The sequence below is a fragment of the Rosa chinensis genome, chromosome 7, assembly GCF_002994745.2.
Source record: "Rosa chinensis cultivar Old Blush chromosome 7, RchiOBHm-V2, whole genome shotgun sequence".
Taxonomy (NCBI): domain Eukaryota; kingdom Viridiplantae; phylum Streptophyta; class Magnoliopsida; order Rosales; family Rosaceae; genus Rosa; species Rosa chinensis.
The window spans coordinates 65629177-65641787 of NC_037094.1; the positions used below are offsets into that span (position 1 = coordinate 65629177).

The 12611-nt window shown below is 37.8% G+C and overlaps 1 protein-coding gene across 1 annotated transcript; it reads right to left on the reverse strand.

Annotated features, from left to right (window-relative positions):
- Window positions 1-3261: 3261 nt before the first annotated feature.
- Window positions 3262-4649, reverse strand: LOC112176812 (protein DOWNSTREAM OF FLC). Its single transcript, XM_024314903.2, has 2 exons — window positions 4402-4649; window positions 3262-3797 (listed from the first exon to the last, which is right to left on the reverse strand). Exons 1-2 carry the CDS (start codon window positions 4553-4555, stop codon window positions 3472-3474), a joined length of 480 nt encoding a protein of 159 aa, XP_024170671.1. The 5' UTR covers window positions 4556-4649; the 3' UTR covers window positions 3262-3471.
- Window positions 4650-12611: the final 7962 nt, after the last annotated feature.

The window sequence follows — 12611 nt, forward strand, 5'->3', positions numbered from 1 at the left end:
CCATGTTGGATTAATCATAATCGATAAACATGTTCGAATGTCTGTGTTTATTATGTAATTTGTAGTTTTGGATGTCTTTTGGATAAGAAACTTGTTAGAAAGCGGAAATAGTTGCAAATGTTAATCGATTTTCTTTAGTAACATTACGATCTTAGAAAGAATAGTTTTTGTTATGTGATTGTGTTTGATTAAGAAAAGTTTTTTTTTACCGAATTTCGAGTTCCTTAATAATGCAGTGAAAGACCACTGTTAACTGATTGGTCGATGGAGACATTTTAACATCCTAATATCAAATAGAACTACATCATTGGCTTGGTCAAGTAAAATTAATAATAAAAAAAAATTTTATTTAGCCCACCCACTCTTATATATGTCAATTAAAATCGAACTCATGATATTTACAATATTGGAATTACAACTTACTAATAGGTCACAGCTCATTGGCTTAGTCAAGTAAAATACAAAGAGAAATTTTTACATGGGGCAAACGTACTACGCGGCGGTGGGGCAGCCCAATCAAAATTCAGAAAAATTTTAAGTGTGTTCTAAATTTATTCTTACTTATAAAAATAAAACACCCAAAGCACCCCCTTATAAGTTCACTGATTGGGTAGCCCTACGCAAAAATCTCTCACAGCACTACAATTTACGCATGAAAAAAGGAGAAACGTGTAAATTGAAAACACAATAATTAATGGGGGGTGGAGAGTAGTCCTATTCTTCTTCTTTTTCCTCTTCCTCTTGAATATCTAATAAATTGGCCCTTTATCGCATGCATATAATAAAGATAATATGTAGTTTCGTTTTTGTTAGCTAGCTGCTAATTGCCCGAGACTTTTAGACATGAATTATTTGACAGAGACAGTTGCTTATGGCTTTCTATTTATATTTTCAGCATAAAAACCAACGATGTGTTTTTGCCTTTTGAGTAGTTGGAAGGCCTAGCAAATTAGCCCTAACTACGAAAGCGGCCAGTTAAGCAAAAGCAACCCTTCAAAGCCTCCACCCAGAATTCATACCAGCACCTACCTCCACTCCACCAGCTCCTTCCAAGTCTTCTCTGTTCGATATTATAACACAAACACGTGCTTCTCTGTATTTGTATGTATATGCATGCAGCTTATTCTCTCATGCAGTCACACCAAATAGGCAAATACAACAACACCTCACCTAACCACTCTTCCTTCCACCAGAGATCTTGACAGTTTTCAGAGACCGCTGCCACGGGGCAAACTCAACAACGAATGAGGAAGGATATTCTTTTTGGTCAAGAAGAAATGGGAAGGATATTCTGGCATTGTTTGTTTTGAGTCCCTTTTACTATAAGGCGGGGCAAACTCAATGTACATGTCATGCTTAGTTTTTTTTTTTTTTAATCTGAATAAAGAACGGGTGCAGCTGCTTTTAAACTTTGATTAATAAAACTGTCGAATACAAGAGATAGACATTGAGCCTAAGCCCCTGATTACAATAAACATCTAGAGATCGCCTCAAAATGATATCAGAAGTCTTACAAAATACGTGTATTCTAACAAACACCAATTAAGAATACACTATTGGCTACTCCATTTGCTTAGTTGTGTTTTTGTCTTTCAAATTTGACAAGTCGACGTACTCTTTGCTAGCTAGTTTAGTTTTCTTGATCGATCTTCAGTAGAGAGAATTAGAAATTAAGGATTTTTTTTTTTTTTGGGTGTTTTTTTCAAGCTATGTCAAAGAACAATAAAATTCTCCCATGAGAAAAATAGCAATTAAATACAAAAAAAAGGTACAGCCAATTGACAGCTAACCGATTTTAGAAGAGATCAGATCGATCCACCATAATTATATTTGGTTTACCAATTTCCCCGTAATTCTTTAGAATTTCTTGTACCTATATAAGTCTTTATTCAGGATTCAAGAATTCAAGGTGATTCTCATTGTAATGTATTTTTATGTTTAAAAAAAAAAAAAAAGGTTCTAAAATAAGTTCGATATGTGGGACATCCATGCACGAGCTGAGAGGGACTACTGGCATAACTCTGGTCATGCATGAGTATGGATTCAACTGATATAAGCTTGCAAAGCCGACCTGGAGGCTTCTGACTAATCCATCCTCTCTTTGTTCCAGGCTCTTAAAGGCCAAGTACTTTCTTAGTTCATATTTTAGGAACGAGTAATAAGCGGGGTGAGGTTTATAGTCTTGAACCTCAGTTCGACTCCCAACTAAGCCGCTTGAATAAAGAGTGTGGGAGCAAAATATTCTTAGTGTAAATTGTCTTGTGCCACATCTCAATGTGGTCCTAAGAACAAATCGACCAACACTCCCGCTTGCCTAAGCACACTATTGTGGAACGCCACATCTCAGCAAACAAATATGAGCTACTCATCGCTTGAAATGTGCAATAATCTGAGATAATTACAGTCTCCTCCAGGAAGCATGATCCAGATTATGCAGACTAAAACTGAAGACCAAGTAGTGAACTGCCCGCCAGAACGGTCCAAATTTGAGCGGATCAACTCAAGCCTTCTACGTAATATATGCAAGACACTTAGACAAACCCCCTGAAAAAGCCCAAAAATTTAATAGGGCCAGACCCAAACAGGTGAGTTCAGAATAACTGGGTCAGCATACTCCCCACAAACCCCGTTATTGGCAGGCTGAACTGGGTAGGAACCCACATACCCTTGGCCCATTGCCCTTGTTAACCTACATTCGACCTGATTGATTATAAATGCTGGTGAGTTCTGTTCTCTCTTCCAGATGTGTAGAAGATTTCATCTGTTCCAATTAGTTTCAATCTCCCTATGGATCTGAATCATTGCCTTTCATCACGTTTTAGGCCTCGAATTATCTGTTTTCTCAATTTCCTCCAATGTGATTAGCCTATTGTGGAAAACTCTCCGGAGTGCTAAGAGTTTAAACTGCATATTGTGCTTGCTTGGCACAAGGTTGGAATGTGTTGACAACTGCCTAGAGCCAAGTTGGCTAGTCTTTTCTTCTAGATGTTTGGAAGGCCCATACCCCATGGTACTAAACATTGAGCTTCAAAACTTAATTAAGCACGGTCAAAATTCAAAAATGGTATCACGCTCTACGCCTAATAGTAAATCTGTAACACCAAGCTTGACTATAAATCTGTAACACCAAGCTTGACTATCAGAACAGATTGCATGTTTGATCCTTCACCTGATCAAAAATGTACAAGTACTATTCAATCAGGCAGAAGATATATGCTGTAGATACTATACTAAAGTCAAATCCACTGGAAAAACCAATTTAAACACATTTCAATTATCATTAACAAAACCTATTATTTCCGGATCAAACGAGACCATACAAATATATATATCATGGAGAGTACATTAGCAATTAAATGAAGAATCTTTAGGTGTCGAGATAACAAACCAACAAATAATACCAAACATTAGGAGAATATAGCCAACAAAGTTTTTAAAACTAGATGCATACTCTAGGAACTCAAACCACATCTACACATCCAACTCCTGCATCTGCTTGAGAATCTGGGAACAACCAGACACGGCCTCAGTCCTCATGAACCCCATAGCATTGGCCAAACGGTTGTATGATGCAATGCCATTGTAGCCGGTGAGGATGACACGAGCACGGTCACGCCCTGGGGTAGCTTCTGAACAGCTCTTCTGAGGGCTGCTCACAAGGATAGAATCACAGATCTGGTCCTCATGGTCCTCTGCAACAGTAATCCTGTAGGTTCCGGTCGAGTCAGTTGTCCCTTCTTTGCTGTACCTGAGTGCCATGGTCAGCTTGTCCTTGCATTCCACTCTAACCTTAGCACCTATTATCAACACCCCCAATCAAATTCCATCAGAGACAAATCAACAACCATAACACATTCACAGTCGAAATCACATCACCTCAAAACATACACATTTCACATACCTACGCCTAACATAGCTTACGACAACATATACAATTAACCACAAGATAACACAAAACCATTTCTACATCGCCCAAAAATATTGCATTTTGCTACGGATTACAAGAAATCCGAAACTTACAGCAATGCAATTCTTCAAAACAGATTACCGCGTCCTAATGCTAAATCAATATTCTCAGTCTTGTACTGACCATATATTCTTAGATTTTTTTTTTTTTTTTTTTAACTGATTGAACCGATTCTTATATATCCACAGAAAGTCACTGTCGATCTATTAGGTTATTTTTCCTTCACCAATATAATAAACACTAGAATTGTAGAGCACATCTCCACAGTCCAACTGGTTCAAATCCCAGTCAGATCTGTGAAACAAAACCTTTTACACAAAAATTAAAAAAAAAAATGAGAAAAAAGGTTTCAGATCTAGCAAACCGAGATCGAAGCCGTAAATCCACAACAAAGCCAAAAAATACAAAAGCGCAAAAAGGAGATCTAGGTTTACCGGCAATGTAGGTGGTGGCGGAGGACTCGTAACCGAAACGGCAAGCGTCGCAGTAGACCTTTCCTTCGACGGTGAACGGAGTCCTCATCGGACGGGTGGCGACGGCCAGAGCCGGCAGCACGCACAGAGCGAACAGCATCACAAGCTTCGCCATTGTAGCAGGAGTTTTTTTCTGAATTGCTGAGAGAAAGAGAGACACTGAATTTTTTTTCGGTAGTGATGAAGAGAGTGTTGTGGGTATAAATAATTATATATGTGATGATAATAAAAGGCAGCGCGTAATCACGAGGAGAGGTGAGAGCAATTTACGGGAAAATTGAGTGCCCGAAGCGCGTGGGGCGGGGATTGGGTGCGGGCTGGGATTCTGTGAGCGCGTTTTTTGTGTGGCTGACACGTCATTGGGAGAGGTGGGTTGGCCAATGGAGGGAGAGTTTTTGAGTGAGATATAGTGAGAATGGATGTAGAGGAAGATATGGTGGTGGTGATTTGAGGACAGCTAGGCGCTGTCGGTGCTTCACATGGAGGGTGCGTGAGGGAAACTTGTGATGGGCTGTTCGCCAGCCCATGGCGCGTCAATCCTCGACTGTATTAATTTTTTTTTCCTTTATTTTATTTTATTAAGAAATAAGACTAAAATAGCTCTACAAAGGTTTGGTATCACAATTCACAAGCATGAAATGCGACTTCCTTCGTGGTCTTCAATGGTAAAATTAGGCCTGGGATCAGAACCATAAACCGGATATACCGCACCGAATCAAACCGGAAAATCTGGTTTGGTTCGGTTCCACGACATCTTTCTAGCAAGTTTTTTCGGTTCGGTTCTTGACACTCTTAATTCGGTTCGGTTTTCACTCCCATTCTTTTGCATTTTTGAAATTGAATGAAACCGCATAGTACACGTGTAGGTATATAGACTTGACAACAAACAATCACTCATTATCTTTATAAGGTAAACCTGAAATTGATTTTCTCAATTCAATTTCTCGATCAAACCCTAAATTTTTTTTATCTCTCATTCTTTCTCTGTGTCTCACTCTTAAGCCCTAGTTCTTATGCCGACTTTCTTCATCCCTAGTTCAAACCCCCAAATTCCAACTCGTCTTCGAAGTTTGAATTATGAACCCCAACTCACTTTACCCCTAATTCAAACACTGAAATTTTAACTCGTCCCCAAATTCTGCTTAATCCCTATATTCAAGCCTCCAAATTCTCGTGGATTCATACAATAATCCAACTACAAAAGGAACGAAATTGTGCTTGTAAATGCAACAGAAGAATCATATGATGAAATAAAGCATGCAAAAGTTCGGCCTAATTTGAAATTGAAAGAGACGAAACATGCTCCAATAAAGAGGAAGAGGCAATCGAGATCTGTTGCTGGTTTAAGATAGATATCATGGGTCTGAGAATATTTCACCAAGGAAGATCATCCCATCATCGAGGTGATTGATGGTAAGGAAGAGTGTGTTGGGAACACCAAGAGAGCACAATGTAAGTATTGCTATACTCATCTTGCCCACAATTCTCCTAGCAATGGCACTAGCTCTCTTAAAAAGCACATTGAGCAATTTTGCATTGGGTACCTTGGTATAACTAATTTAGGTGAGGGTCAAACCCATCTTTCCACTGATGTTATTGTGAAGCATTGGACTCAGGAAAATTGCATTATAACAGCCACTGAAGTTATCATAATTGATGAACTACCATTTAGTTATATTGAAATACTAGAATTTAAAAGATTTTGTAGGTTACCAGTTCCTAAGTTCATAATCCATGTAGGAAATTGATAGTGAAAACATTTTTGAGAATGTATGATGAAAAGAAGAAGAGCTCATGAAGAAAGAATTAAACAACCATTGTGCATGTTTGATGACTGATACTTGGACATTGATCCAAACATAAACTACATGGTTGTACAGCCCATTTCATAGATAATGGCTGGAAAATGCACAGGAGAGAGCTTAATTTTTTTCTTATTCCAAACCATCAAGGCATTACCATAGCAAATATTCTAGAGACTTGTGTGGTCAATCAAGACGGTTTTAACTATTTCAGTAGATAATGCTTCAGCCAATAAGATAGCTATTGATTACATTAGGTAAAAAAATGGGCAATCTAGACAAGCAGCAAATCTTTGGAGGGGGGTTTCTAAATGCAAAATGCTTGTTTCACATTGTGAGGTCTGGTTTGCATATTATTGACAAGTTTGTGGCTAGTATTAGGAATCCAGTTAGGTACATTAGATGCTCATTAGCTAGGCTAGATGCTTTTAAGCTTTGTGTTGAAAAGAAAACATGGAGTGCAAGATTGTCTGTGTCTTAGATGTTCAACAATGTGGAATTTCACATACATCATGTTCGACTTGCATTGGAGCTTAAACAAGGGTTTGATAGGATGGTTGACGAGAAAAAAGATATGAAGTATTTAAGTTATTTTGATGAGAATGAGGAATAAGATGCATGAGGATAAGGAAGACAATTTGGTTAAAGCCAAGTCCAGTGACAGGACCTGCCTCAAATTTCACACTGAAACTCGAGGTGGCCCTGTAGGGCCCACCTTAAGAATAACTCTACCGAAAATTCGGCAGTGTCATCCCTAAAAATGGACTACCCAGAACCTGAAGAAAACACATTTACACTTCTAAACAATCCATCTTTATTCTCTTGGAGCCACCTTGCTTCCCAAATCACAACATCTCCCATTTCACAAGTACAAGTCTCAACTTAACAACATCAATCTCACAAGTTATCAGAGTAATTCTAATACAAAAGGTAAACCAGGAAAACATAAATAAGATGATTATGTGGAAGCTATGATATTGATTATGCTTCGACTCCATGTACGCCCGACCTCAACTAATCTGGTCTGCAAACTGGGCATTTGAAACCGAAGGGCCCAGGGGAAAGTATTTAAAAACGTTAACGTGAGTGGACAAAAATAAATAATCAAGATACTTTAAATAAGGTAAACTTTAATATTTTCCCACGTATTTAAACTTATAAAACCTCAATGCATGCAAGGTTTATAAAACATATTTCTTTAAGCGCAAAAACTCTTGAAAACATACCAGCCCCGCTAGTTAAGGGAAATTGGACTAGCCCCGTTAGTCAAGAATAATAAAGTATAAGTAGGGGAAGACAATAGCTATACGAATGAGCCTCCCAGGCTAAAGTACTCTCATACTCTAGTAATTACCCTTACGCCATTAAGGCGGATACTGAGCTTCAGGGTTATCACCACAAAGGCAGCAGCCCAGCACCACAAAGGCGGACAACCTTAAGTGTTTCAATCACGTCATCACAAACGCAGACAACATGCTAACATGATAATATAATCACCACAAGTAGGGCATAAGAAAAACATTCAAAGACCAGTAAATCCATAAATCCTTAAAATCCATCAAGTTTCCCCAAAATCTCGCTAATGAAATCATGAATACAATTCCCAACCATACTTGGACAATCTCAAGATAATTCAATTAAATCAACCACGTGTCTCACACGTCAAAATAATCTCAATCTGATAATAAATAGCGAGATTAAATTACAAATCATAAATTCAAATAATAATCAATCATCAAAGATAAATCAACGAAAGCTTAAGGTCAAACAAAATGGCAAAACAAAATTTTTCCCAAAAGTCAACATCAAAATAAATCACAATTAATTCTCTAAAATCATCATCGAAAGCAATTCACAAGATAAATCAAAATCAAATTCCGAAATCAAATCATATGTTCAAATTATAAACCAAAACCAAATAATATGTCGATTAAGGCTTGAGGGCTGCCACAGCAGCCTTTTATTCAAAAAAAAAAAAACGATAAAGGAATAAATCACTTATTCGGAAAATAATTGCATGCATCATTTAAAATCAAAGGTCCACTCACAATATGATTTAGGCACCCAGGCGGTCACGCGTAAGAATTTCCTCAACGAGCAGTGGCTCGGTACGTCGTCTTGTACACAATAATACATCTTGAATAACCGAATGGAATTTTTGAAATAAATTCATAATAAATGAACTGAAAACTCCATATCTTTGACCCTCCAAAATCTACAAGTTTCAAACATTACCATCAACATCGTTTCATCAATTCTAGCATTCTAGAATAGAAACGAAGAAAATCCATTGGTCGGATTTCTGAAAGTAAACACCCGAAACTTCATAAATTCCCAATCGATACTAAACTTCCTCCGAATTCCACCAAACTGATACCCAAGAGTTCTACACACTACAAGGAACCAACTAGCAAAAATAGATGGCCGAAAAAGACCGCACGCTCCTCCACAGGCCACTAATAGTGGCGGCGTGTGGGCCGTTGGTCCCGACCCCTAATTGGGTCATGAAATTTCATCACCATCATCCGCTCATCATCTCCAACAGCTTTCTCAACTAACGCAAAGTCCAATTTTAAGTATAGAAGCCGAAATTTACCTCAATTTAGGAGGATTTGGAGCCGAAATCACTCAAAATCTGAAATTTGTCTTCCTCAGGTTGAATTCAGATGTGAAACTTGGAGGGTTTGTAGAGGATAGCAAGACGAACAAAGCCCAATTAGTCTCAATGGCCAATTTGACCGGAGTTGGTCGGAATTTGAAAAATATGCCGCAAACGAGTCTTACTTTCTTTTCTTCGATTCGTCATGTACGGTGAATGATAGCGTGCAAATCATAAATGCTTGGAAAGCTCGTTCCAAGGCGAAGAGACTGAACCAGTTTCACAGCCTGAGGTGGCCGAAATAGACTGGCAAGGCTGAGGAAGTTCAACGGCGAATCTACCGTTTTTCAGTTTTGGGGCTTCTATTTCGGAAAGCTTCCATATATATAGTGGTTTCCAAAAGAGGAAACTACTATTTATAGTATTAGAGTTCCCACTATTTATAAAAATACCATTAACTTAAATCCTTAATAACTTCTTCATTACAACTCTGATTTTAGCGTACTTCGTGCCTACGAATTTTGTTTAACATGCTCTACAACTTCCGTGAAGAAAAAGTTTCTCAAATGACCAACGAAACAAAAAGTCAACTTTTATGACCCCTTAAAAGTATCGAAACGAGGTTAAAAGTGAAAGTAAATGTCATTTACCATCCGAATAACCAGTAAACCGATAAATTGAGATACGGGACGTATCATCTAGAATGCCTAGGAACATGATAGGGCCACTATATGAAGCAGATTGGGACAAGGCTAGCGGTTTTGTCAAACCAACCAACGTACTACACCCAAAGTCCTCCATGACATAATGGCCATTAATGCATAAATTGAGGGTCTATTTACAAAGCCTTATAAATCATATGAAAGTCACACTGAAAAAGTATTGTTTGAAATGGCTGTTAAAGTGAAGGCTACATACAAGAAGTACTTTGGATCCTTAGATGACGTTAAAATGGTTAAGTGGAGACAAAATTGGTACTATGCCTAAGAGTGGACCACGAGGTTTTCGTTGTCCACAACAATTAGTATAAGAACCGAAGGTTCGGTGGAGCACATCATCATTCAAAGTGGAGTCAAGTGCAAGTGGCTGGTTAAGGTGACAACTCCAAAGTGCGATATGTGAAGCCAGCTAGAAGAAAATTCCTATCAAGGTGTGGCCAGGTTGTAAGCTCAAGATGGAGTGACTCAGAGAATAGGTGAAAATTTCTAGCTGTGAAGCTAGGTTGGAATATTAGAAAAATCCTAATTCAAGGGAGTCGAAAGGTGGAGTGACTTGAAAGCAAGTGGAACAAGCGCTAAAGTAAAATCCTAGTCAAGGGTGGAGTTGCAAGATACTATAACATGACTCAGCGAAATGATGTTTGGAAAGAGAAATTATACCGATTTGTACACGGGCAAGGTGGAGTTTGTTAGGGTTGTATGACACAATACAAACCAAAATGTGGAAAGGATAAAATTCCACATCAGAAAGGAGACATATGATGGTTGGATTATTCATAATAGTACCAATGCCTTTTGAGATAAAACCTTATACGTGTTACTGTCAAGGTGTGTAAGTATATTGGGCTATTACCATTCAATGCATGATTTCCCATTGTCACAAGGAAACCGGAGCTTCAAGGAAACAAAGAGGAAGATACGATCAAGCAAAATTGATTCACTGATCTTGAGTTTAATATATATGGATTCCAAATCATGTTACATAATTAAAATTGATTTACATGTCTATTAAATTGATTTGGTGCATTTTGCATTAAAGACTTTTTGCATGCCTAACAAATAAACATGAAACATTGATTTCAGTTTTTGATATCTTTCTATATTTAACTTATTTGATGATTAAAGAAAAGATTTGTTTGAGGGGGAGTTTTCCTCCTGTATAAAAGGTTTCGAAACTAATACAAGTTGAGGGTTTTCGTTTTTCATGCATAAAAACTGTTCACTCTTGAACCATTAGTTTTTGTTAAAACCATTCTCTGAAAACTCTCATTATTTGTTCCGTGTTTCTCATGTGTTGTCTATTGCTTTCATAATTCATTCTCAAAGATCTGTGAGACGTTGAGAACAAGGAAGATCAGTTGATTGATTAGAGTTGATAGATTGATAATCAAGTAAACGTTAGATCAGTTGTAAATCAAGTTAGCAGTTGTTGCTAAGTGAAGGTGTTTGTTATGAACAACACAACTTGTATACTGTAAACTCATTTGATTCATATTGGATTGATTTTTTGTGTTGGCTACGTTAAAAACCAAGCAGTGAAGTTTCCTCAGTGGAGAGGTTTACACTGCGTTAGCAATTTCTGTGTCCTTCTTGATATAGTGATGTCTTAGTTAAGTTGTTCTATTGATTGTAGCACAATATCATTCTGTTTGGTATTTTCAAGGTGGTTAGGTGAGGAAAATATTAGCATTATGCCTAGTAATAGACTTCTTCTATAAAATAAAAAATACATACTGTATTGACCATTGTTGAGGAAAGTATACACATCGGTACTATGCCTAGGAATGGACTTGCATTGCCCATTATTGTTGAGGAAAGTATACTTTGTTCAAGTCCCAAAAAAAAGAAGTATGTTTTGTTCATGATCTTTTAAATCAGAAAAGAGACTTATATTTTGAAACTCAGTATATACCTATTAGGGGTGATGCTCTAATAGGAACCTTTGAAATAAAGACTATATAAGGGTTTCTAAATCGAGGGTTAAACTTGTATTGACCATTGATGAGGAAAGTATACATGTCAGTACTATGCCTAAAAGTGGACTTGTTTTAACCATTATTGATGAGGAAAGAATACTTTGTTCAAGTGCAAAGAAAAAAAAAAGAGTATTTTTTGTTCATGATCTTTTAAATCAGAAAAGATCTATATTTTAAAACTCATTATAGACCTATTAGGCATGATGCTCTAATTGCCTAATAGAGACCTTTAAAATAAAGACTCTGACTTCTAAATCAAGGGTTAGACTTATTCTAAAATCTTCACTAAAAAGTAAAAACTCTCTTGACCTATTAGTGTGACGATTCGTGTACTTCAAATTATTGGGTGGATATAATTACTTAAGGGAAAAATCCTGTTTAGTCCCGTACTATGACTCTGTCATTTTTTCAGTCCCTGACATTCTAATTTAATCTGAAAAGTTTCTGAGGTCATAATTTCCTTCTAATACGTCGTCACCATCCAAATGCTCTATTAACTGGCTGACATGGCAAATAAGTAGACGCCAACTCAGCGCCACATAAGCATGGTGGGTGTTAAAATGTCCAGAATAACCCTAACCTCCCTTTTTAGTTTTTTTAATTTCTCTTTTTTGTTCTTGCTGCAATCTCTTCTTCCTCTTTTTCCTTTACCCAAACCTAGCCCTTCTTCTTCCTCTCATCTAATCCAATCTCAAAGCTAAAGAAGATAAACAAAGCCACTCTGTGAGACCAAGTGCGCCGCCTCATGTTTTGGCTCTCATTCCCGAGCAAGTGCGCCGCCTCTATACCACTCGCTAGTCAGAGTTTCTCAGCCTCTGGCTCACCGACATTACTGGGCTTCTCAAAGAATCGGACTCTGGTTCAGATCTCATGGTCAGAGTTTGGCCACATAGGCAGAGCTTCAGCGACCACGACCTCGGTCCGGTTCCATCTAAATGGAAGATGAACCAGACTTCGACATCCGACGGTGATGGAGGTTTGAGTCCGATGGTGATGGCGACGACACTGCACACGGTTGCGATTTTGCTAAAGCAAGCTGAGGATTGGGATAGCTAACCCAATCTCAGTACTTCGG

Bases quoted from the DNA above. Each gene is read 5' to 3' on its own strand.
- LOC112176812 (XM_024314903.2), bottom strand. From the start codon at position 4,555: ATGGCGAAGCTTGTGATGCTGTTCGCTCTGTGCGTGCTGCCGGCTCTG. The intron at 3,798-4,401 runs GTAAACCTAGAT...TGTTGATAATAG, and splicing joins CGCCACCACCTACATTGCCG to GTGCTAAGGTTAGAGTGGAA.